Below are 25,974 nucleotides of genomic sequence, written 5' to 3'. Positions count from 1 at the left end.
TTTTTTAAAAAGCCACCGAGCAGTTATTTTGTCATCTCACTAACAGGCTTGTAACACTTTAACGCTCCTGATTAACATTTGAATTGCTACTACAGCTCTACCTTTTGTAACATTTACCAAAAGTTGCAATAAGGGATACCTTATTACTAACAAGTCAACAAGCTTTAACATGAAGCATTTTTGCTATTTGCTATTTGGACAATATGTTTGCACTCCATTTCAGATTAGAAGGTACTTTCTGTGACCTACTTAAGACTCCTCTTGGGACAGTTCACATACTATACTTACATCCAAACCCATCTCCTTACTAGGATTTAGTTTTGTAACACTCCTAAGTAAAATTTGTCCAATCTCTTTCCCAGACAGGGCTTTGTTGAGCCTCATGCCAAGTTCTGCAGCCAGTAACTTGGATCCAGCTCACCCAGATAGTCTCTCTCACATGACTTAGGTCAAGGTTAGGTAACAAACCATCTGCTTAAGCAAGTCAGCATAACGTGGTTTGCAATGTTAACTAAACAAGCTATTTCAGGCAAGATACACCAGCTCCTAGGCAAACACCCCTCTGACTTCCCTCAGAAAGTAGAGGAAACCCTACCTGTAAGTGAAAATGGGAGCTAGGAACAAGCTTGTCAGAACTGCCAGTTCCTATCTGTCCTCAAAAATCCTCATATGCACATAGGGCACAAAAGTTTTCTGTGCTGAATTCTTTATGAATTTCTAGTCGTCATACATTCCAAGAACCAAATTATAATTAGTTTTTAAAAAAGGGGGGCAGAAGCTCATATATTTTAAATTCATAATTAATTATTTTATACAAACAATAGATTTTATTTCCTCTCCAGTTAAAATGTATTTGTTATCCTTAACATTCAGGTTAAATCAGTAACAGGTCAGTTGCAAAAACAAACAAACCAACAAGAAAGCAGAAAGCAACCTTCTGTTGCAATTGTTTTTTATTAAAGTGAGAATCAGATCTACTGATCAAGGAACAACTGAGTTGCACTTAATTACATAACATTCATAATGTTATGCCAGTAAGTAACCACAGCACATATTTAAAAAAATAGAAAAGTAGGCATTAAATTTCTATGTACTGGATTTAAAACTTTAATCATGTGAAAAACTATATTCTGTATCTATTCTGCATATTCCAAATCTCTTAAGTGTTTAGGACTCAAAGATAAAAAATATATACAAGAACTTTTTATCTTCACAAGGTGAAGGAGTCACATAATTAAGCAGAGTGATTGTAAACCAGCTGTACTTAAATATAAAGCTATGATACTTTAATTGGAGAATTAAGGATCAGTCCAGTAAGAAAAAGTTTAAGCATTTTAAGTTGACAGTCACTAGCATAGTTAACTTTTTAATTTTAATTACTGCAAATTGGTAAAAACAAAAGTAAAAGATTTCTAACTCTACTGGTGAATTACAAGAAGGAAAAAAAAAGAAATGAAAAAGCATATTCATAGGGACATAATTGAATCTTAGACTGCAAAAGTAGTAGCACATAAATGATTGGGATAATTCTGAATGTTACAAAAACACAAGAAAAAGAACTCAAACAATGAACACTTCCCTGTGTAGAGGGCAATTTTAAAATGAGACTGCTCCTTTCACAAGGTATGCAAAATCTAATTTCTCTTGAGTTCTCTTTTAAAGGAATGAAATTAATGTGCATTTTATATGCAGAGGGATTTTATGTGCAAAATGGACCGATAAAACTAGTTTACTGAAGCCAGAAAAAATAAATGGGAAGATAGGGTTCATATATCAGGACTTACAAACTTACAGAGTAGCACTAGCAAACAAAGTGAAACATCGAGGCAGCGGGTTTACACATTCTCTGAATTATGTCACAAGCAAAAGTACAGAAATAAGAGAATTTACATAACATCTTTGAGAAGCTAAAATCTCAGATACAATGTACATGTATATAATAATTTAACCTCACTTATTTACAGATTATATTTAGGGCCAGACTATACAACTGTATTTGCATAAACCTCAGTTGTACGGAATCCTACCAAGGTGAAGCAAAGGAATGATCACATAAATAGAGCTTTGCATTACTTGGGCTTTCCCAGATCAGGTCTATGAACTGAAGTTACAGAATGTACATATTTGCCTTTCTATGCTGATTTTCTGCATACAAAAAAAAAAAAAAATCAGCTGAGGAAAATCTTTTGGAAAACGTTAAACCGTATGTCAAGTTTGACAGCAGAAAAATCCAAATGCTGCCACATGATTACAGTAAAGAAGGAAACGTTTGCCTCCACAGTGCCATACAGTTCACTAGTACATAAAAACTTCCTGTTTTTTCATAATATTTGTTCGACACAGAGGACAGTCATCAAATGGTTCAGCACATTCCTTACAGGCAACTAAGTGACCACAGGGAATGAGGACAACTGATATATCTTTAGCCATACAGATTTTGCAAAGCTTTTCTTCCTGCAAGCGTCTTAACTTCTCCTCAGTACTGAGATCTAAGAAAAATAAACACATAAAAAGAAGTTAACATACTAAGTACCACTGATTTTTTTTCCTTCCCCCCCCCCCCCCATATAATTCAAAGGCCACATCTTTAAAAACAAACAACAAAATAATTATAAAAGATAGGAAACCAAGCTGCAGCATGGAATCCTCTTCCCTCCCACCCCCCCGCTCCCTGCTGCCATCTCAGGATATCTTCCTGGCCAATGCAAGCAGGGAATTCAACTATCTATATTTAGAAGAGCTTGAAATATCTATAGAATTTAGGATATGCATATTTCAATCAGGAACCATTCTTTTCACAGACTTTCCATGAACAACTTTCCCTAAATCTGTACAGAAGATGAAAGGCTGGCTCATTTATACTGGTTAAGTAATTTGGAATATTTTAGGTTTTTTTTAATAGAGAGTTTCCTCAGTGAAAAGAATGAGCATGTGATTTCCTTCCCTGCTTCCATTTCCTAAATGCCCATACCTCAAAAGCTTACAGATTTGTAACACAGAAATAAACAACTTTGCATGTGAGCTCTCTGTTATTTCAGCGTGCCTGGGCTGAAATAGCAAACTTTAAAAATTCCTTCCCCCAGCAGCTGGGGAAAGCTCTGTACAGCCAACCACAAAAAGAATATCCATCTTCATTTCAAGTTCATTTTCTGCCACATGCATTAAAAATCTTATTGAAGTAGCAGGCTGGCAAGATCTCTGCTGATCAGGCCAACCAGATGGTCTTTCGCTCCCTATGAATTCAGCCATATGCTTGTCTTAAACTGTAAGTGTCCAGAGTTACAAGTCCTGGGTTTGGTCTGTTTGCAGTGTACCACAATGGCTTTCTGAGCACAACTTTGCATGTCCCAGCATAGCTGGATAACAAAGAATTGAAACATCAACTACAAGTACACTTTTTCATACTGGCCAAGAAGGAAATTGCTTGTATTCCATGCAAAATTTTATACTGAAAGATAAATAGTCCCATATTAGAATTTTTTAACTTCAAGTAGACTATTTGAAGATACATTGCAGCATCTATTTAATTTTGCCACCAGAGCTCCCACATGTATAGTTATTCTTGCTTTTATTTTTAAATGAATTGTCACAATGATTTTGGCTTTTTAATTAGCATTGTATAACCTTTCCCACAAGCACACTTAGTTACTTATTTTATACATGGTATTTCACAAATGCTGCTGCACTCAAATATTTTACCACCCTCTTTGTTCAGCTTTTTTTTTTTATGTCCAAAAATAAATCTCCTGAATTTTAAGTTACAATATTGTAACTCCACCTCAGGAAAGGCTTGGATCAGTGTGCAGAACAAACACGTAACAGTAAGATATATTTCACAGACTAAAAAACTGATATGAGAGTACACACAGAGGTTTTGCAATTGAATAAGCTCATCCTGCTGAACTGGGATTTCATTTGTTTCTTCTTCCCTTGTGTTTTCTTTCTGAGCACTTAAGTCTGCTACCAGATCCTCAACAGATGTGTGACTTTCTCCAGACATCTGCAATTTCTTTTCCATGGTGTTCCTAATCTCATTCAAACTGAAACCCATGTCTATGGCACTTTGTACCAAAGGATTCTGTAAGAGATCATCTAAAACAAGAAATTAAAAAATAAACAAACAATTTAGCAAGAATGAATCCAATTATTAGTCAGTATTCACTACAGTACTCTTCTAAAACACCTTTGCAAGTATCTATCCAAAGGAACCATATTTCCAATTTGAGAATTTTGCTCATTGTAAAAACTACATTGCAAAACACCCAAAACTGCAGACTTGAGACATCTTCCACCTTAGCTTTCCCTGTCTGCATCTACTTACAATATAGAAATCCTCCAAGATTTGCTATTCAAATCAAGTACTTCAATTTCTTTTGAAAAGGTCGTATCACAACATCACAAATTCTATAATTGAATCTTGACTGAAATTCATCCAAAATTCCAAGGCACAATAGATATGTAAGTATTTGGTAACATTACATTAAATTTAGTTCAGTTCCAGGAAAGAAAAAAACACCAAACTCATAATTACATTGAAAGAAATCAATAAAGGATTTTAATTTACAAAACCAAAATGCAGCACAATCAGCAAGCAAGTCTATCTGTGGTAAGACACATCACTATTTTGGGAAACCATTTCTCAGTTTGTTCTCCCCCCCCCTTTTTTTATACCATTTGCTGGTAATTTGTTAGCAGTGTGCCTTATTTACAGTTCTTCTATTACATGCAAATGACTAATTTATTCTTAACAAGATTGTTCAAAGAGCAAAAATTTTAACCTAATTCTCACTCTAACATCTGAGCAGCATGTGAGATTTCTAAAACAGGGTTTGTATAACCACTCTCATTAGCAACAGCCATCATTCCATCGGATGAAGCTGCTTGATTGTCTTCCTAGTACCCCTTTAACTCTCTTGTCTTTTTATTGCTCGGTATTCGTAAAACACATTGCAGGAATGTGTAACAGTGGAACACATACTGAGCTGTTTAAGCTTTCTCCGCTTCCTAGCCCTTGCCATTTAACAGACCAATTCTTCCTGCCTCATGAAAAGCAACAATGGCTGTTTCAGTTCAGTATTCTTTAACATTCATCCCACAGCACTATTAATTCATTACTTGATGCATACCTACTAGCTATAAAAATAAGACTGCATCCTATACGTACTTCTTTCATGGCTTACAATCTTCACTTTACAGTATTTATCCAACCATGAACAGATTTCCCCTAAAAGAAATAAAATTCATTCCATGGTTCTTCAGAAGCAATGGAAGAGTATCACCCAAGAACGTGCCTGTCATGCTTTCTTTAAAAACATAATAGGGTTATTTTTATAATTAACCATTTCCTTTACTATACATGTGAAGATGGATACTGCAAAACAGGGAGAGTGGTGGTGTTTGTGTGTTTGGTTTGTTTTTTTCTAAACAGGTACCTCTAGGAAGTGTTGTCCCTTCAGCAGCTTCTGTCTGAAATGAAATATAAACAGACAAAATTACCATTCTGGAGAATGCAGAAGGAAACTTATGCAGCTCCAAGACAGAAAATAGCTATTTGATTTCCGTTATTTTATTGACTAAACCGATTAAATCTGCTCTGAATCTTTCAAAGGGATCACTGTTATGTTATGTCTCTAATATTGGTTAAAATTTTCATGTTAACCCATCTTTGCCACAATCATATGTACACAATTCTTAGTGTATCAAAGAATTCTAAAATAACATTAGCTTTATGTTTTAGTGACTACACACCAGTTTAATAATGCTCTACTAACAAGAAGAATTATCTACTATACTTGAATAAAGGAATTATTAATTGCAAACCATAGGGTCCCATGCTATAAAAAAACCCAGCAGTTGGTCCGTACCAAATGTACAGCGTTTACAGGGTGCCTGACACCTGTGATCAATAACTCAGCTAAGGAGAACTGAGAGATCTACAAACCTGGAATGACAGAACCAAAACATACTTTGATGTCTTTTACTTTCTGCCAATGAAGTAGCAGGAGGAGGACTAAATCACATGCAGATAATTAGAAGAGTAATTCCATATCAAAATTATGTGAAGAGTTTTCTATTTTAACAAAATTATATTGGTAAGCAAGACACTTACTGTTGAATCCCTAGATCCATCTCTTAAGTGAACATTATTTATAAATTCTATCCCCTTTTCATTTCTTACAAAGCTGCACCTATAAATGAAAACATTGAGTTAAAATAAAAGTGCCAAAGCAGCAAACAAAAATTGACTATGAACTTTGGAAAGCTTCTTTACATTTCCTACATCATACAGAATGCTTGCTTTTGAAATCTCTAAATGTTTAGTCAACATCAGTAATGTTGTTTAAACAGCCCTAAAAACAACACAATCACTTCAGCAGTACTTACCTGTTTCATATTTTTGGTGAGACAGAAACCTAAGACTTTTTGGCCATGATAGCTGATGCCATAGGTCTATCTAACTAAAGACTCGAACAAAACCCAAACATTATGTTAAAATGTTGGGGTTTTTTAGTCTGTTGCAATCAAAGAAAAGCAGTAACTGGTCAGATAGGTGCCATACATGCTTGCCTTCACCATTTTCCAACCAGTCCTAGCCGCTGGGCAGAGTTCTTCCCTACCGGAAGATTTAGGGAATGGCATAACTCCTCAACAATAGTTCTCTACCTTCAGCAAATACTTGACCATCATGGTGTGCTGTTGCTGGACACAGACAGTATGCTTTGAGACTGACATGCTGCCACTGAGACTGATGTGCAGACATAAACTTCAGGTAAGAGTTAATAATCTGAGAGGAAATAATCAAATCTGACACAATTGAAGCAAACTAAAACTAAATCAAATCCATAATGAATGCAATGTAGCAAGAAAATGTGTCTTACCCATTCACTGCACCAAGTCAAAATTTGGAATTTCCAAGTGGCAGAAATTAATAATTAGCAACTGCCTGTACCACTATTGGAAAAAAAATTATGAGGGAAGTGGGGAGGACAATTTAAAAAAAATCAGTTACTTTCATGAATCCAAACAATGTTAAGCCACAGTGAACCTTCTGAAACCTTTATTAGCATCTTCTGTCATTAAAACGTAGTATACTGTAAGTAAGACTCAGTCATGCAACAAGAAAACAGCAAAAAAATACCTTACCCAGGAAACCATTTGGCATGTTGATCCCATGGGTCTTCATTTTCCTTCCACTCTTGCAATCCTCCACCACAATGGAAACACACAACATGATCACCATTACCTGAGGAAAGAGGCAAGAATGAAGTGCCACACTTGTAGCAGATACAACGATACGCTTTCAACTAAGAAGCTACATTATTAATACCCATTTTACTGATTAGCAACTGTAACTAAAAATAACTCCATTTTAAAGGATGACATAATAAGTATGATTTGAAACAAATGTTCAGGAGAGACTTGAATTTAAAAAATACAGAATAAGAAACATATGAAATATTTCTGAATTTCACTTTGGCAAGTGATTTTACAGATAAGAAGTATAACATACAGCTCTCACGTGGCTGTCTGAAGTTAGGTATTTTTAGGAATCTAAGAAGAAATCAATAAAAACAGTTCTGCTGGGCACAAGTATAGCCCATATATCACCCATTCAAAAATATATCAAAGCTTTTATTTATGGCCACAAGTAAAACAAATGGAGTCAAATTTAAAAGTTCTTCTGAGAGCTACAAAGAGAAGTCAGTTCAGAGGAGAGCAAGAAATTACCCCAGATAATCTCCTTTTCTTTGTGACCTAATAATAGCAACACTTTGCACTTCTACAGCACTTCTCAGTGCAGAATTTCAAAGAGCTTTAAGGTACTGTGCGATTCAACCTAATTGGGAAACCAATGCACAAAGACATTGGAGTCTCACTCAAGTCAAACACTACATGTGTAGAGTAAAAGCTCTTCAACCGGAGCCGCTGCCTTCACAGAGCTTTTACAACAGGTACTACTGGCATTTGCTAGATCCAGATGCCTGAATGATATGACAATGCAAACACATGTTACTAAAAGAAGTATTAACTTCAATGGTTGTCATTATTAAAGATGCATTATAAGGTGTTTAGCAGACAAGGAAAACACACTGGTATTTTACTGAAAAAAGAAATAGACCAAGTATATACTTCACTATTAAAAATACTTAATGTATATCAATTTACAGAAAAACTATGAGATGCAGTTTAGAGAGTCAAGAAATTCCGGCAGATCATTCCATATTAGAATAACAAACTATCTGGGTTTTTTTCCAGAATGAGACACTTGTGTAAAATTTCTTTGTAGGAGATAGTAATCATTGTAAGGTTTGGCTTACCTATGCTATAGAATCCAGCTTCAGCAAGTTGTTCCTTGTCAACAGGATATATCCAAGTCAAAAACGTTTGTAAACGTCTTCCAAATTTTGCCATAGATGGATTCCTTGGATGCTGTGCATTGTTCAGACCACTTCTCCCAAGCTCAGCAGGAACGGATTCACTTGGAACATTTCCAACTTCCCGGCCCAGGACAAAAAGACATTTGGGAAAATGCCTCTTGTGTTCTGACCAAGCTATGTCACCGGGTTCCCACTGTTCCAGCTTTCCACCACAACAAAAACATGCCACTTCATCACCAACACCTGTATAATAAAATCCAGCATTAGCTAATTCCTCTGGTGTCAACTGGCTGTTGAGAGGCCAGTTGTGAAAAGAATTTAATCTTGACTCTTCACTGCACATAGTGGGGTTTTTAGGATACAAACTATCTGACATATCCACAACCTGCCTAGTTCTCAAAAGGTAATCTGCCTCCACATCAGAAGAGTCATCCAAAGTACATGGGAGGGCTGAACTGCTGGAACCATTTTCAGTTCTGTGCTGGTAGTTCTGGGTGACAGGAGGTATGTTATTTTCCAGAAAAGTAGACTCAGTAATAAATTTGCAGTTTGGAGAAAGGTTTTTGTGCCTCTCAACTGCAGAATCCCCAGGCAACCATCCTTCAATAGTTGTATGGCAATTGAAGCACTTCACTTTGTCACCTTCTCCGGTATAAACAAAGCCAGCTCGTGCTAGTGCTGATGCTGAAACTGGACAGTCAAGTGGAAATTCAACAAAAGTTCCTAGTCGGTAGTGTTCCTGTGCCCATTCCTGGTCACTGTCAGTGTCTGAAGTGGCAGAAGCTTCTGAGTTGTCTGGGCCATTACACGTCATCTCTTCATAAGCAGGGCTCTCCTGTCTTATTTCCTAAACAAAGAATAAATGTTTTAATTTCACAAAGAGAAGAATGGAAACTGGCTAAGTTAAACTATCTAGCCTTTATGTAATTAAAATAACACCTCTTCCTCTTCTCTCCCATGCTACCCTTCCCTGCCTTCCCTGCCATGCAGAGGCAAACACCAGAACGTTAAAAACAACAACAAAATCCATAAAGAAAGGCAGGAAGATCATTAAGGTTTACAGGGCAATAAAAGTTTACCTGGAAAACACACAAATTTACACATTTATAGCTTTAAAAGCAGTTCTACCTCCTAACAAACAAATGCTGCAGGAACAAAATCGACAGAATATTTAAGAAAAGCTCTGGGCAAAACCCTGCCCAAAGGTTTCTGAAATACAAAGTTATTGCATTTAAAACACTGATACAAGCCCAACCAGATTTGCAAGATTTTACAGCCCACTCCAGAAATACAACTTTATTTTTCCCAAATGAAGGCCATGACCACCATTTCCTTTACATAAGGGCATGAACTAGTAAAACCACCAAAAGCAAAAAAAGTCTTTGGACTTGTTTTATATTGTTTTAGCATAACATCTCATGAAAAAAACTATCAGATGTTTCCCTGGGGTAATTTTACCAAAGTGCCGTGCTCTGCTTTCAAGATCAGCATCTTGGACTGCCCAGCAATAGCATTCATGCCCAGCACACTGTTACCACTTTTCCATGCCCTGCCTACCCTCTGTCAGGTATTCTGTGCCTCTGCTGTCACCTCAGCTTTTTCTCCCTTCTCTTCCTGAAGGAGCATCATTCTCCTTACCACCTGTCCCACATTTCTATTCCTGCCTGCACTTTTCCAGGGTAAGTGCCAACTGCCAGCCCTACCCCATGCTGTTCTGTGCCAGAAGGCTGTTAAGAGCACTCAAACAAAACCCTTCTTTTATGAGAATGGAAGAAATAACTTTCCTGTAGGTCCTACACAAGAACCACAAACTGACAGTCACTGCCTTCATCCCAAGATGTGTGAAAGCTGAGCAGAGTAAAAGTTTATCTCTTGTCCTGACAAGTGTAGTGGTATTATTGACCTGAAAATTCTTGGGTAAAACAAAGGCTACTTCTGATAAACATCTCAAACCCACTCCCTTATAAAGTGTTTAATTGCTTTATTATGAGACTGCCCAAATGGAGTCCTTAGCACACAATAATTCAGCAATCAGCAAAAATAAATGCATATAAGGAAGAATATAGTATGTATTAATTGGAACAACTCTACCCCTCCATTTTCTATATGAATCTTGAAATGCATCCATTTCCAGGTCTCACTTTTATAAGGCAGGCCATTAGGCAAATATTCATCTTCCTCAACACCTGCATTAATATTGATTATACTTCCTGTAAGGTCAATGCAGACCTTACAATTATAATTGCTCATATAATACCAGATTTAGCTTCTGCAGGAAAGACAAAACCTTTTTTAAAGTTCAGAAGGAGGAGGGGAAAATTAAAATGCAGGAACACCGCATCCTCTGCCAAGATGACAAAGATAATTAACCCATAAGCAGGTTGAGAAAGGATGACGTTAGAGACCCAGCGTGCTTGCTTCAGGTAGTCAAGAGCACAAGACTACTTCTGAGCACCAGCTTTAATTCCTTCTGTAAGACAGTTTGTGAGTAATGTAATGACACTAGAAATCATACTGTGATTTTAAAAATAGCATCTGAACAAATTGCATTGACTGACCTACAAATCTGTCCTATATGCTTGGTTTCACCCTGAAGGGAGGGAAAAAAAAACCACCACCCCCAAAAAAACCCCAAACCAAACCACCACCAACCACCCCCACAAGAAAAAACCCCACTAAAAAAACCCCAACCTAAAAAACCCCAAACCCTAACTAAAAAAATAAATCAGTAGCTACATGTAGTAATGTGAAAGATGTCATAATACATGCGTATTGAAAACAATCTATTTTTATAATGTAAGCTTAGAAATTCATGTTATTTTCATTGAAAAATCTTAATTTAGGACTTTAGGAGTGATCTTATGGGTCTATCATCCTTACAACTACATGCATTCATAAAATAATTTGCATTACTGAAATACCACTGGCCACATAGTCATTTTCTTATCTGTATGCCTAAAAGACTTTCTACAAGAAGGCAAAGTCTGCCTCACATCCTTTAGAGAATCCTTTTCAAAACCTGCATTGAAAACAATAAACAAATGCATATGCTTTCAATATATGAATAGAAGTATACTTTCACTGCTAATGTACTAATCTGGAAATGAGTTCAGAAACAGTAAACAACTCAGCTTATTTAAATGTTTTTACACAAACGTTTTTTTGGTTTAGATTTCCTTTAAAATCAGAATAGAGCTTCTATATCTCCTCTTTGATCCGTTGCATACAAAATAGCTGTGGCAAATCAGAAATGATCTACTCAGCCATCCTTTGCAATTTGCTCTCCCTGTCCTTGGTGAAATCAGAGGTACAGGCAGACAAAGGCTCAAGCCTGACTTTATCTCAGGAATTTACTGCGGGCACAAAGATCACCCCTGCTTTGATACAGAGTGACTACATTCTATAATGATGACTACAATACATGAAGTTAAAAAAACAGTTATAAGACAGAATTAATTATGCTCCCACATCTCATTACCTATCTGCATGCTCAAAGCACCACTTAACTGCTTCATTATCAGAACTCAAGTTTAAATTTGTCATTCTTAAAAAGAAGAAAGTCTGATATAGCAGTTTCACATGCATATAGAATAAAAGACACTTTCCACTTTCAACCTTAGGTACCAACTTATATGGTCTATTGATTACATTTTAGAAGGAAAAAAATCATAGAAGCAATACTAACTTACTCAAAATGCACAATTGTGAGTATGATTTTGCAAGCAAACATGTTAATTCAGCCTTAAAAATACTAACAGGCAGGATTTTATGCAAAAATGTATCACTGCATTAGCTAGATCTGAAATGCCTCAAAGGAAAAGTGGGGAACTTGCTTTTTTTCTTTCAAAGATATTTCACTAGAGATGATTATTTCCTTCCTTAATCCTAAACCAGACTGGAATTATAAGGAGTTATTTTTAAATCTTCCACATGAGAAGCACGGCAGCAACCTTCAAGTCTGAAACCTACTCTCACAGCCCCATGCTCCTGACCAAAGGGTACGTAAACATGAAGCTTCCACTACTTGACATGCTCACTGTGAGAGCAACATTAGTGTTTATTGTTGACTGAATTCTGAAATGTGAGTGTAGTGCACTGAGTAAATATCAGACAGAACATACTGTACTAGCTGACACGCAGATTATGCATATGTCACTCCACTGAATTTCACTTCGTGCCTGCTCAGCTGCAATTAGATCAAAGAAGGTGTATGCTGATAACTGGAAGTGTTATTTATAGATTAAAACCATAAAGGAACACAGAGATTGATTTAAACAGTGTTTACAAATATTAGCACATTTACATGTAATTATCAGTAGCCATTAAAAAAATACCCAACTGTTTGGGTTTTTTTTACTTTATTTTATAAAGAGGGCATGTATCTACACAACGCCTTCCGAGTCAGCACCAAAGCTTACATAAACCCATCAGCTCAGCTTCATTTGTCTGTTTTTCAAATAGCTCCTACTTAGCTTCCTACACAGCAGCTCAAGGCTATAGTGGGCTGTTAGAGCCTCCTAAATCTTCACTCTAGCCACAAGGACTTTTACATCTCTCCACCTCAGAAATAAATAAAACCAGGTCAATAGAAACATACCATTTAGAGAATAATTTTTATGCTGTATTTTTCTTCCTGAAGAAGTCTTATAGGTACAGAACAGAGCAATAAACAACAGATTCATGGCAGTGCTCTCAGTAAGAATGGGAGAAATTTGCATCTGCAAATGGCATAGGAAAAAAAATATTTTTTTTGTGAACTTGCAAGATAAATGTTTTTAGACGTGTACAAGAAGAAAGAAGCAAATACATGCCACTACAGAAAAAATGGCATGCTGTAGCCTACAAACACGGTCCTACAAAGACATCAAAAGTCAAACATAAGTCATAATCAGTTAGAACTGTTAATGAATGTGTAAGTCAGCATTATTCAGTGACCATGAAAGAGAAAGCACTAAAGGTCTGGAGAAAGTCATTTTAACTCTGCCTCACCTTGCTAAGTGCTTGGTGCAAAGCAAAATATGAAAGAGAGCTAGCATTTTAAAATTGGACACAGGAAAACCTATCTAAGGCAAAGGCTTAGTCCTGACAGCTGCTGCCACTGAAATAAATTGCCTACAGATGACAGTACCTAAAAATAAGGTGTGTGTAGGGGGAGGAACCAACCTCTCCACAAAAAACCAACCAAACAAATAATTTAAAAAACCCAACAACAACAAAAAACCACACCAAAACCCCCAAACCCAAACACCCCAAAAAAGCCCCAAAACAAAAACACACACACAAAAACCCTTGCCAAACCCTACACTTTAGGCCTACTGAGAAAACATAGAGAGTCGGAAGGTAAAAGGCGCGATCAGGAGAGCCAACACCAAAAGCACAAAACTTAAAATAAGCCCCCACCAAAACAAAGCTATAAAACAGGAAGGAGCATTCCCAATTCTCCCAAGTTACTCTGGCAGTTCCAGTAAGATGAATGTTTTATTCATGGCATAGGCAGGAATATAATGAAATATTTTTCATGAAAGGCATTGTACTCCTGTAAATCATACAGAATTCTGTGTATGATGTAGCTATCAATTTTTAATACATTCACTTGAATTGGACCATATAAACTTACTGAGATTCTGAAAATATTCTTTCAGGCAAATCACAGACAAAGAGTAATTTTTACATCACTAGTTTGCAGGGCTTGTTTTCCCTCCCAGCACTTCAGAAAATTAGCCTTGTTGGTTTTCCATCTGGCTTCCATAGCTCCTACCAGTATCTTCATTTGCTTATTTACGCTAGCATTCCCTTTCTCATAAAAGGCTTCTTAGATAAATCACTGTGAAAACACATTTCAAATTCGGTACTACAAACACTACTACATGGGGGTGGGAATCAATTTTTTAAAAGATCCTTCATTTTTATATTATGCACTTACATTTTAGATGCACAATTCAAGTGACAGAATATCTACATTCTATATAATTTTGATGTTTTAACTTTAGAACATCTAATTCATTAGCTGCTGTATTATTAACAAGAATTTGATTTAGCTTTTAAGTTCTTCCTTGAGAAACTGAATTCAATTTCAGAACTTTTTCCTCTGATAGAGCACAGCTTAGAAATTGTATTTAATGCAATTTGAAGCACACTTCCATTCACCAAAGTCTACCAATGCATTTTGGGGCTATGCAAGCTGAGCAGTTCTTACCCTCCCAACAGGAGAGATGACAAGCTACTTTTGTCAACTATAAAGCAGACAAGATAAATAAACAAACTGAAGCTTAAATCTGTGAATGTAAAGTGCACCACTATAGAAATGTGGCCCTAAAAGTTGAGTTAGTGCCCTTTTGGTGAAGAAATGAAAAATGATGCAGTCAGTGGGAGTATATTAAGCAGAAAAGCCAACAGTAAAAAATGCCTATCAAAATCTGCAGTGCCCTGGAATACGTCACTTTTTTGGAGTATAAACTATGCTCCAACTTTTGGTGCTACATCATTTCACAAACCATTTAAACTTAAAATTGATGAAAAAGAGGTGTCTTTCATAAAGGAGACAATGATATGGAACTTCAGCTATGGCAGCCCAATTAATTCCTCAGTAAAACTGCTGAATCTTCTGGATTCTAAAGCAAAGTTGAAAAACCATGCAAGTACAAAGAGCCCATAACCTCCTGCCTTGCTCACTGGTGTTAATTTCCACCCAGCTAATCCTCCCAACCATACCAGTGTCACATTCATTTAACTGCAGCCTCATGCAGAAACACTGCCAGTGATACCAGAAAGCATGTTTTGATACTAAAGAATGAGGTGAATACATGTGTGTGTGTATATACATACACATACATACATATATATACACACACAAATAATTTGTAAACTTGGAAATCTCTGTGGAATTATATTCTGTACTTTTCTTATACATTTGTTGGGAAATTGGGATGACTTTTGGATTCATTCTAATTCTACTATTGTGCCAAAAATTAAATATGAAAGTTCTACCTGTTGAAAACACTCTGCTTGCCTTCCTATTCAATAAGAAACCTTCCAAAATATAGCAGGAGGAGGATATCAAGCTACAAGGTAAGCATTGCTTCATTATACATTTTCTGCAATAGGAGTGACATTCAATTCAAGCTTTGTGGCAATGTCTCCTTCAGTCTTATCCTTTATATGGAGCTACTTTTTTGGTATTCAAAAATCTTACCATTTCTGGAGCCTAATTTTCAATTGTCACATTCAGTGTATTTTTGTTTAGACCTCCACAAGACAGACTACATGCCACAAGACATAAAAAGTAGTAAAAGACTGTGCACTGTTAAGCCCTGAATGAAGAAAATGCAAAGAGTACTCACAGTTTTACTCTAAAAAGTTAGCATCCAATCAGACCAAGTTTAGCAATAGATTAATCAAAGTCGCTACTGGTTTCATCTCTACTTTCCATCCATCTTTAGAACAAATCCCAGTATTGACATTGTTCGTGGTAGAAAAAAACAAGAGATGAAAAATTTTACTTTTAGAGAACATAGTTTACAAAGGCACAACTCCAAAGCTATGATTAAATAAGAAAACACTTCAAAATCCTATCCTTCAGCCAAGAAATCCAAATTAAAATACATTCCAAAGTTGGAAGAGGCTGAGATCAGGGAATGTCTGAAATTCAAATGTTTTACTAAAATTAGCAAGGGACTAATGACTGGGGAGACTTCAGAGGATCCAACAGGGGTAATACAAAATCCTGGAATTAAAAACTAGAGGGTGGCAAAAAGGTAACAAGGTTGGAGCACTGAATCTTGTTCCAGTTGCCCTCCTCTCTCCTAGGAAATTCTGCATCTGACATAAATTAGACTTTCTGAAACTCTCCAGCTCCCTACAGCTGTCTCACCCACCCTGATAAGATAGAAACAGATGTAGAAGCACTACCACAGGTACTCAGAGGCCTGAAATGACATCCGTATTCTTACTTCAAAAACTGAGATAGGAACACACATTTTCTCACTGTTCTGATAACAAATACACCTCTGCCTTATATCAGTGGGTGTAGTAAAAAATTTCACAACCAAGCAATCACCCTCATGGAATTCTTTTGCTTTTGCTGCTGGTTACAGAGGACAAGGTCAGAGAGTTACAGACCATATATTAACCCTTCTTCTGCCTTTTTTAAACCAATGCTGTAGGTGACAAGTTTTCCATGGAAAGAAGTATATGGGTATTCTTTAAAGGGTCACAAAGAAAACCACAAAATAATCAAGTAGATAGCAAAGTGAAGCAGTCAGGAAAATGAAAAATAGTTAGAGAAAAGCTTAATGTTCAAATCCATCACATGAGAACTTGCTTTCTTACATGGAATTTCTTCTGTTATGTGGCGATTTACTTCATGATGAACAAAGAGTAGCTTATAATGTGTATCATACTGTTCTTTGTTAAGGTATTACATTTTTACAACAGTATTTGACAAAACAGACATTGTCTGTGCCCAAGCTGGTTGCCTTTCCTTCCAAATTGGTTTACTGTAAGATCTTGTAGTTTCTAATTGTTCGTTGAAAGAACAAAATCTTCCCACTTAGCTATACGGTGAGTACTCAAATTGCAACATAAGATTGTAACAATGATGGGATTAGGACAGCAGTTCTGCAGAAGCATCTAAAAGCACTTTCATGAACAAAATTATACATTTTAGCAGATGTAGAGTAGTAACAGTTATGCCAGAAATGAGCAGGACCAAAAAATAGTTCTTACACTCCTTTCCAGGACTTGTATCAGGTACATAGGATTATCAGAGCGCCAGCAGTACAAAACAAAAAATGAGAAATACTATCAGCATAAATACATAGCCATTGTGCAAAAGGGAACTGCCTGAAGTTTGAATTAGAGATGAAAAAATATGAGCCGAATGAACTTCTTCCTGCAGAATTCTTAATAAATACTAAATTCTTACCATAGAAAACCCGAACAAAAACTGCATTTTTAATAACTAGAAGCACAAAGAGCATTCTAGAAAGTGATGGGTCTATTGGGAGAGTGGACAAGGCGAAGCAAGACAATCTCTAAGTATGTCAAAAGAACCAGGTGACCACAAAGGCGCGTATTAGCACAGCAAATTATTCCTTCAATTATGTAAAGGGAACACAACATTGAGTGTTCTATTCACAGGAAAGCCGCTTTTGAACCTTCCAGCTAGCAGCCGGGATACGGACCGCAGAGCCACCCGGAGGGACAGGCTCCGGGACAGGCGTCAGGGTGAGCCGGAGGGTCAGGTCCGGCCCGGCCGCACCGGCAGCTGACCACGGGGGGAGCGCGCCCCGTTCCCATGGCAACGCCTGCCCCGGCCGGCGGTTAACCCCGGCGGTGGCTACCCCCGTCGCCGCCCCCACCGCGCGGGAGAGGCCGGGGGCGGCGACGTCCCCGGCAGCCCTCGGGAACTCCGGCACCATCTGCGTGGGCAGCCCCTGCCCCTTCGCGGGGACCCCCGCCGACCTGCACGGGGGGCAGCGAGATCCGCCGGAGCGGACAGCCAAAGAGCCCATCTCTCCCACTACCACCGGGTACCGACAGCTACGGACGTACCCCCCTGACAACTCACCGCGTCTCATCCCCCGTCCTTTCCATCACCGGCTACCGGCAGAGCCCCACAGCCAGCACACGCCGAGAAAATGGCGGCTCCCAGCAGCCTCTCCGGCCCTTCTCCACGGCTCCGAGGGGAGCAGAAAGCAGCGCCCCTTGGCGGCAGGGGGTGGCCGCCACAGGTCGGCTCCTGCCGACGAAGAGCGGCACGTAGTGGCAGCATGCGGGAAGCGCAGAACGGCAGCGCCTGCCGAAGGCCGCCGCACCGCTTTCAGTCTCGCTTGTCGCGCCTCAGTACCACATCGCAGCTCCGGCTGCCTCTCCGTCCCCTCAGCGCCTCAGCTCCCACCGCACCCCGGCTCCGCGCCGTCCTAGCCAGGCCGGAGGCTCCTTCTCCTCCCTCACCATCTCGAACGGCCCCTTTCACCTCATCTTCTCCAGACGGTTTCTGGAGCATGTTTATCGCAGATCTCTTCTTGCTCTCACCCCTTTTCCCCACTATTAACGGCTTGCAATGACTTAAATCTGTTCAACGCAACGCAGTGCAACGGTAGAATACGTGAGTGGCTGGTCCACAACCTGATGGGCCCTGCAAAGTCTCATGGATGCTGCTGCTGGTTAGCTGACAAGATCAATACTAATAAAGTCACAAGTTTGTCCTAAAGAAGGTGTGGCTCTTGAGAACCACCTTCACTCAAAGAATGATGGTGCAGTTACTTATTCTGAAATGTACAGACTTCTCTTAATTGACTGCATAAGGGAACTGAGATGCTAACAGATGCTAATCTTTTAAGTACTCATGACAAGACATGAGTTGCCTGCTCATGGTGTGTCTCAGTACAGCTTGGACTGTGTCATAGTTTTTTCTTAATCTTTGCACATAAATCAAGTCGTGCTACTTATTAAGTAGTTTATCATGGACTCTTCTCTCCCCTCTCCTCCCACTTTATATTATGTTCTCATTTCATGTATTTGCACTAACATTTTCCAGATCAGACAGAAAACTCAAGCTATTTTCTTTGGTAGTTGTGGCCAAAATCATCTAATAATTTTCAAGACTAAGATCTTTGTTGTGCAACATTAGAAAAAAGGTTAACAGAATATTTTAGTTTTTAGAAACTCGGGTGCCTTCATGATTAGTCAAAACAACATTTAATGTAGCCAAGATATTTGGATTTATGCAGGGGACCTGCTTCCTGATGTCCTGAAAAAAAAAGCCAGCTACTTGGAGAAACATTCTCAAACTTTGTTGGTTTCCTCATTCTGCATGATGTATGATCTATGTTTTACAATTCATAATCTCTCAAGATTTGTGAGAAACATTTTGGGACAATTTCAGGAGAAGCAGTCTAGTTATGCAATGTGCCAGAATGCCTGCAAATTCCAGGGCTTACACTGGAAGCCCTTTTGGATAAGGACTATTTCTCACTTCATGTTGTCTAGCATCTATTAAGACTTCAATTTAATTCAAAGCTTCTAGTTATTACAAATAATTATAGTAACTTAAGTAATGAAATCATAAACTCCCTTTGGTCACTCAGAAAAAAAGTCACAATTAATATTCAGTAATCAACAATAGTCAATAACTTAGGATGAAAGTCCATATACTACTTGCTCTTCATTCAAAAAAGAATGACCCACAACTTAAACTGTAATATTTACCTATGCAGCCCAACAATGATGCTGAGCCTACAAGAGATGAACAAGTTTTCCCTGAACTAAAGGAAAAACTAGTCCAAAAGGTCTGAGACTTTAGAAGTAGATTGAGTCTAACGAAAAGCTATCAGAAAAGATAGGTTCTTGTTAACATTACTTTTAAAGAAAACAACAATTTGACTGCAGTGCTACCAACGTTTTGTAATTTGACACTGCGAAGTCATGGTTATGCTCATGACAGACTTCAGGCAAAGCCATCTTTCTTGGTTTACAATCTAACTTAAGTTCTGTACTTCTAGTACTTACACTTGTTCTGCAAAAATATTTTTAAAAAGACATATTTTACAGTGGTTCTTAAAAGAAATTGCATCCTTATACTTGTTTCCATACTTCTGGCATCTGGTGAGGTTACTATGGCTCTCATTCCTTCATAAGAATAAATTACTTTTCCATTTAGTCACTGGTGATGTGTGTGGGGATATCTCAGGAGGCTGGCATTTCTCTCAATTTGAAATCTTCAGAGAATCTGTGCAGACTAAACCCAAGAAAAAACACAAAGTAATTTCTACACAAGAAAACGGTACAGAAAATGCAGACCATTATCCAGGGAAATACTGTAACAGTATTATTTAAGTATCACAGTATCACCAAGGTTGGAAGAGACCTCAAAGATCATCAAGTCCAACCTGTAAAGTATCTTAAGGATGTTCTTTAATGTGAACAGAGATGGCCTCAAGAAATGTGCTATGGAAACAAATCACTGTAGACACACACAACTGACTGAAATGTTAAAACACACCTCAAATAAATAATCTAAATCTGTCCTCTGAAATGCATGCACATTCTAATTTCTTTCATGTGTTATCCTCTATTTCCTGAAGAGGAAAATAAGCAAATGTAAAAGGCTTGATTATTGCAGGCAATATTTGTGTGAGCTAGACAGAATTCAGTTGCCTAAAAATGCCAAAATGATTGCTGTACATGTCTCACTGTCTGAGAAATAGCTCACAGTAGTGAGTGTCACATCAGTCTAAACTCGTTTCACATCGGTCCAGAGTAAGATCATTTATTTACGGATCTTTGGCACAATATGATACAAGAGGAGGCTTGTACCTTAACACTGCAATGTGAGCACAAATATGTAATCTTATAAATCCTTGTCATACCACATTATTAATACATTCATTAGCAATGATTTTCACAATGGCCATTGCTCTGTTGAGGTTTTGATAGTTTTCCAAATGAAGCAGATTGTTTTTAGAGGTCAGAAAGTGTTTTTACAGTGGTCCATGTACAGGTTTTCATGTCTAAATTGAAAACTTTGGTAAAACAATCCCAAAAAGCCCTCTCACCAATACCTAGAAGAAATGGAAGTAAGAAAACAGAAAAGAATAAAGACAGTTATGCTCTTAAAACATTTCTTTTCTAACTAAGCAGGTTGGGTTTGTGTGGTTTTTGTTTTGGTTTGGGTTTTTTTCTGTTGAGTTGAACTGATTTTAAAGTTAATTTTGAATATAATTGCAAATCAGTGGAATTGTAAGCCAAAGAGAGCAGTCGTACTGTAAAGCCAATGCAAGGAGTTTGGTGACCCAAGAGCATTAAAACTATTTGTATTGCTTCAAAGTACTTTTGATTGCAGATGGAATCGTACAGTGGTGGTACTTGAACTACAAGGAGTAATAAGACTTTGAAGAAAATTTCTACCAATGTCTTTGTCAACACCAAGTAGCTGTAGACAAATGTTCATATTTTCTTGGACAATTTTCAAATTGGACAGTTTCCAAATGTTTCAAATTGTTTCATGCAAAGATTATCTTTCAACATCCTTCTGGTAACATTTTCAAGACTAATTTAATGTTCTACTAAATTTTCTATTGTAATTAAACAAAAATGTCTTTTAAAAATTACTATTCCAAGTCTTTAAACACAATTTTGGAGTAATGTGGATAATTTTAATTAAATTATAGAAAATTTAATGAAATTCAGTAAGGACAAATGCAAACTCCTGCATCTGGAAAGGAACAACCCCTTGCAATAGTAATCACTGGGGACCACCTACCTGGGGAGCAGCTCTGCAGTGGAGGATCTTAGTAGGTGTGAACTAGCAGTGTGCCCAGACAGTAAAGGCAGCAGCAGCGTGGTGGATGGTACGAACAGCAGCACAGGACCTGCTTACCAGAAGAGAGTCATTATCCTCCTTGACTCAGCACTCATTAGACCACATCTAGAATACTGCATCCATTTTTGGGGACACCAGTAAAAGAAAAACCCTTTCCATCTGGGGTGAGGTCAACACTACTGGACCACCAGGATGGTCAGGGGTGGCTAAGGGAAGAAGGAGGACTTGTTTGGCCTGGAGAAGATACGACCTGGGGGACCTACCAGTGACCTTCCTGTATACATAGGGAGCCACTAAGAAAATGGAGGCAGTGGTGTGTTGTGGAAGGGCAGGCGACAATATGCATAGACAGAAACAAGAGGTTCTGAGTGGGTATAAGCAAAAGCTTTTCAAATATGAAGACAGTCAAGCAGTCCCCATGACTGGAGGACTTAATGACCAGTTTGGAAGACGCTCTGGGTGAAGTGATCTGATCTCAAGGCCGACCCTGCAGGAGGCTGGATTAGATCACCTCCTGAGATCTTTTCCAACTTGAATTATTCTGAGTCTATGATTCAAAAATACCACAAATCATATAAAACTGAAAAATCAGATCATACCACAGGTATAGTCTCTGAAACTTTCTTTACACAATAGCCTTAAAAATTTCAATCTATTCCAAGCTGTTTGAGTCAGATAAATATAAACTGGACTTAGCAAACAGTTCTCTGGCACAAACTGTTTTGTCAATAATGGGTCATGACTCACAGAGGTTCAATGGGAAACTGTGTCTGTTGGTATATTCCCTAAGAAATTAATGTAATTTCTTAGTTACTACTAATCTTATAGACTCTTTAATTGGTCCATTATGATCAGGTTAATGAATGGAATGAAAAATGCTACGCAGTCCAGAACTGAAATTTCATAGATGCAGCAGAGAAACAAAATCAAATGCAGAAAAATGACAAAACAGTGTCTTAACGAAGGATATTTTCTCATGAATATGACAATAGAAAATTGAATAACTGACAAGTAACAGATGGCTGAAAGCTGTGTTTTCCTCTTGAATTACATCCAAAGTTCTTGCTACCATTGGAAGAAGAGATACACAGAAACAGGAAAGCCTTGCATTTGTATGCTGATCCACAGAAAATCAACTCTGATTCTCTTCCGAAAGCATATGACACCCAGTCCCTCTATGCACAGCACTTACTATTACAGCACGTTCTTCATTTCCTTTCATTGCAAGCAGGTAATAAACCTCCTTCTCATTACATTTTAGTGAAGGTAGTGGAAAAGTCCAAAGGGAGGTTGGAGATAATTAGAGGTATCATCATAGTACAGACATAGCAAACATTGAAAAACATGGTAAGCCTTTCTAGTTTCAGCAATGAAATCTTAGGCAGGACAAACTTTCCTATGATTCCCAAAGCATCCAATCATGGCAGCAATACTAAACCCAGTAATACATGCCCTATGGAAAAGTTAGCATTTAATCATGCAAAAACCTAACCTTCTTTTGATGTCTGGCTACACTAACTGAAACTACTTCTAAGTTCACTTACACATGGTGTCAAATCAGGTACAAACACAGAGTGTTTACTTTCTTTCACAACTCACTGAGACAGTGAACAAGGATAAATGCCAAATGATGAAGGAAATGGTAAACATGCATGCAACTATTGATTCATTTTAGTTCTCTTTGATCTGATTAATACAAGAAATAATTATCTAGAACTGGGGCTTTGGATTTAGCAAGCATGTGACACATAACCACATACGTGGTTTTCTGGTCATAATTACTTTGTGCTAGAATATTAGTTCTGGCACACAGGTACTATGTAAGCCTGTGATACAGCAAGCAGAAAAATGCCAACCTCAAAGCAATGCTTGCCTATTCCCTGCATGCTTTCAGACATTTTCTTGATAGGAGAAAACAGGGAGAGAGGAATTGAGAGGAATGTTATGGTTAACGAGCATGTTCCTTTTAAGTGATCACTTTGGTCATTCATTTCCCCCCCATCCCACTGACAATGTCTGGGAATAAATATATATGAGGGAAATTCAAGATCATCATCTAAATCTTGGCTGGGCAGCAGCAGAACAGAAAGCGATGGTCAAAGTGCCAACAGACTCTTTCCAGATTGGGATCAAGAATTAGGAAAGATAGTTTCAGAAATAGTTTGACTCCAATCAGTCTGCAGCCCAGGCTTAGGTTTTCTCTCGCACGATTATCATTAGCCACAGACACACTTCCATTTTAACATACCTGGTATCTGGGGTAAGCAACGCAAACAAGGGTGTGGACCACACTGATAAGAGTTTGACTTACTGAATTTAGGTTTTACTCTCAAACTTTCCTATTTTCTTAATGCACTAATGCCCTTAACCTTTCACAACAGACCAGCACAAGGTACCTATGATGTTCAAGTCTACAAAAAAGTGGAGCAAGTGCCTGTGAACTTCAGTAACAGCCACACCAACCAGCTCTGGCAAGCTGGAGTTACTGCTCACCCACTGGTAAGCAGTGACTGTTGTTTGCAAGCCTTTGCTCCCTACACTTCCTTGTGCCCAGCTGATCTTCCACAGACATTAGTCTTTGGAGCTTCTCTGGACACATTCTGGAGGGGAGAAGTAGAAGTGTAAACTGCAAGCACATGCTGCGAAACTGCTTGGACACCAGCATGAGCTGCCTGGACCTCCTGATGTAAGATAGCTGCTGTCATTGAGCTGCTACAGCAGACCCTTCATATGCATGACAGTGGCTAATTATATGCTGAAGTTAACAAAGGGATTTTGTTAGCAGGGTGCAGTATGTCAAATACCATTTTTCTGTGGGATGTAGTCATCCAAGAGGTGCAACGATACAGGCTGATCCTGAAGAGCACCCAGCTATTAGACAAAGAAGTGATTGATGACCTGTGGGCTCAGGAAGACCTGTTTTACAAGTTGCACTCTTTCTGTATTAGTAAACTTGGGCAATTTTGCAAGACTCTTAATTACATTGCCAGTGATGCTGTCACTGCTCATCTTACAAAACATGCAAAATTCCTCTTTTTTAAAACATATTTTCACAATTTATGTACTATTATCTTGAGAGTCCAATAAATGACCGTGATACAGCGCTTGCTAGGAAGGTGTATGTATCGGAAGACAAAATGTTTCTTAATTAATTTAATACTTTTCCATTATGCCTTCATTATTCAGAGCAGGGAAACAGGAATCATTCATGCAATGGTTCCAGCATAGGTTGGAAGCAACACCCCTTAGAAAAGCTCATTTCCACTCCTGAGACAAATCCCAGCAGATCTCCACTTCTCCATTGACGTTTTGCCATTTGGTGAGACTGTCATTAAAGAAGCAATTATCTTCCTTTTTTTAACCCCTTTTATTTCCCTTCTGTATGTGTAGATTTCTGAGTTGTTCAAAGCCACTGCTGTACCTGAGCTTTTGTGGGACACTTCTGTCTTTCCTTGTTCATACTAATTGTAAAAAACACCAAACAGCATTCTTCAGAAGTGTAAACTCTGATCAGAAAGAAATACACACTGGAGTGAAATATATTGTCAAGAAAGTAACTGGTCTGCTGCCTACCAAACAGTTCCAATAGCATTGCTCTAGGCATTGTTCCCAGCATCATTTTTAACAAAGCCACTTCTTCACAGGCATTGTGTGGAAGAACTTAGTCTTTCTGCCTTCCATTCTCCACCAGCAGGTACATAAATATACACAGAACCAACAACTTAAGAAGATGAATGCAGCTGTTCCAACAACTTGACCAGAACCCAGAGCACTTACAGCCCAGCAGGGTTTGGGGATGGAACTTAAATCCGTGGTTGGCTCTCGCTCATGTTGGGAAGTGGGTAAGAAAGGCAAACAACAAACAGCTCTTACTGAAACAAATCTGCTTAATGTGAGCTGAAAACAAGCAAACCTTTCCCAAGCAGAATGTTCCTCCACATCCACTGATCTTAATTAAATCTGGAACATTTTACAGCTCAGGATGATGAAGTGACACTGAGTTTAGCTATGTCAAAAAGCCTTAATAGTTATAAGATCTTTAAGAGAATCACTATCCAAGAATATTTCTCCTTTCGGTTGCCCAGATGAATAGAAACATCTGGTAGTAGTAAATGTTTAGGATTCTTACTTGCCTAAACAGCATTCACCAAATGGAAATCATCTGGGAAATGTGGAAGTGTGCCTTCTTCATATCCTTTTTCTCCTGCATGATAATTTAGAAAATATTCCCAGAAAAATGGAACAATTGCCAAACAACGACTGATTTAAAAA

At 38.1% G+C, this 25,974-nt stretch overlaps 1 protein-coding gene across 4 annotated transcripts; it reads right to left on the bottom strand.

Moving 5' to 3' along the window:
• Positions 1–1,460: 1,460 nt before the first annotated feature.
• Positions 1,461–21,666, bottom strand: XIAP (X-linked inhibitor of apoptosis). 4 transcript variants are annotated; one of them, XM_054169760.1, is made up of 7 exons: positions 21,643–21,666; positions 8,319–9,225; positions 7,144–7,243; positions 6,110–6,188; positions 5,433–5,466; positions 3,868–4,092; positions 1,461–2,489 (listed from the first exon to the last, which is right to left on the bottom strand). In XM_054169760.1, the coding sequence occupies exons 2-7, from the start codon at positions 9,190–9,192 to the stop codon at positions 2,296–2,298; spliced, it is 1,506 nt and encodes a 501-aa protein (XP_054025735.1). In that variant the 5' UTR covers positions 9,193–9,225; positions 21,643–21,666; the 3' UTR covers positions 1,461–2,295. The 4 variants fall into 4 exon arrangements, with proteins under 4 accessions (XP_054025735.1, XP_054025734.1, XP_054025733.1 ...); XM_054169759.1 differs by lacking the exon at positions 21,643–21,666 and adding an exon at positions 17,947–18,144; XM_054169758.1 differs by lacking the exon at positions 21,643–21,666 and adding an exon at positions 17,302–17,436.
• Positions 21,667–25,974: the final 4,308 nt, after the last annotated feature.

The sequence above is a fragment of the Dryobates pubescens genome, chromosome 18 (genome assembly GCF_014839835.1).
Source record: "Dryobates pubescens isolate bDryPub1 chromosome 18, bDryPub1.pri, whole genome shotgun sequence".
NCBI classification, from domain to species: Eukaryota; Metazoa; Chordata; class Aves; order Piciformes; family Picidae; genus Dryobates; species Dryobates pubescens.
This window is presented reverse-complemented; position numbering and strand designations above follow the sequence as displayed.

Coding starts and splice junctions, on each gene's coding strand:
- XIAP (XM_054169758.1), bottom strand. CDS start 17,328: ATGCAGTTTTTGTTCGGGTTTTCTATG. Junction 5,467..6,109: donor ATGGATCTAGGGATTCAACA/GTAAGTGTCTTG, acceptor ATTTCATTTCAG/ACAGAAGCTGCTGAAGGGAC. Junction 4,093..5,432: donor AGGGACAACACTTCCTAGAG/GTACCTGTTTAG, acceptor TTCTTGTTTTAG/ATGATCTCTTACAGAATCCT.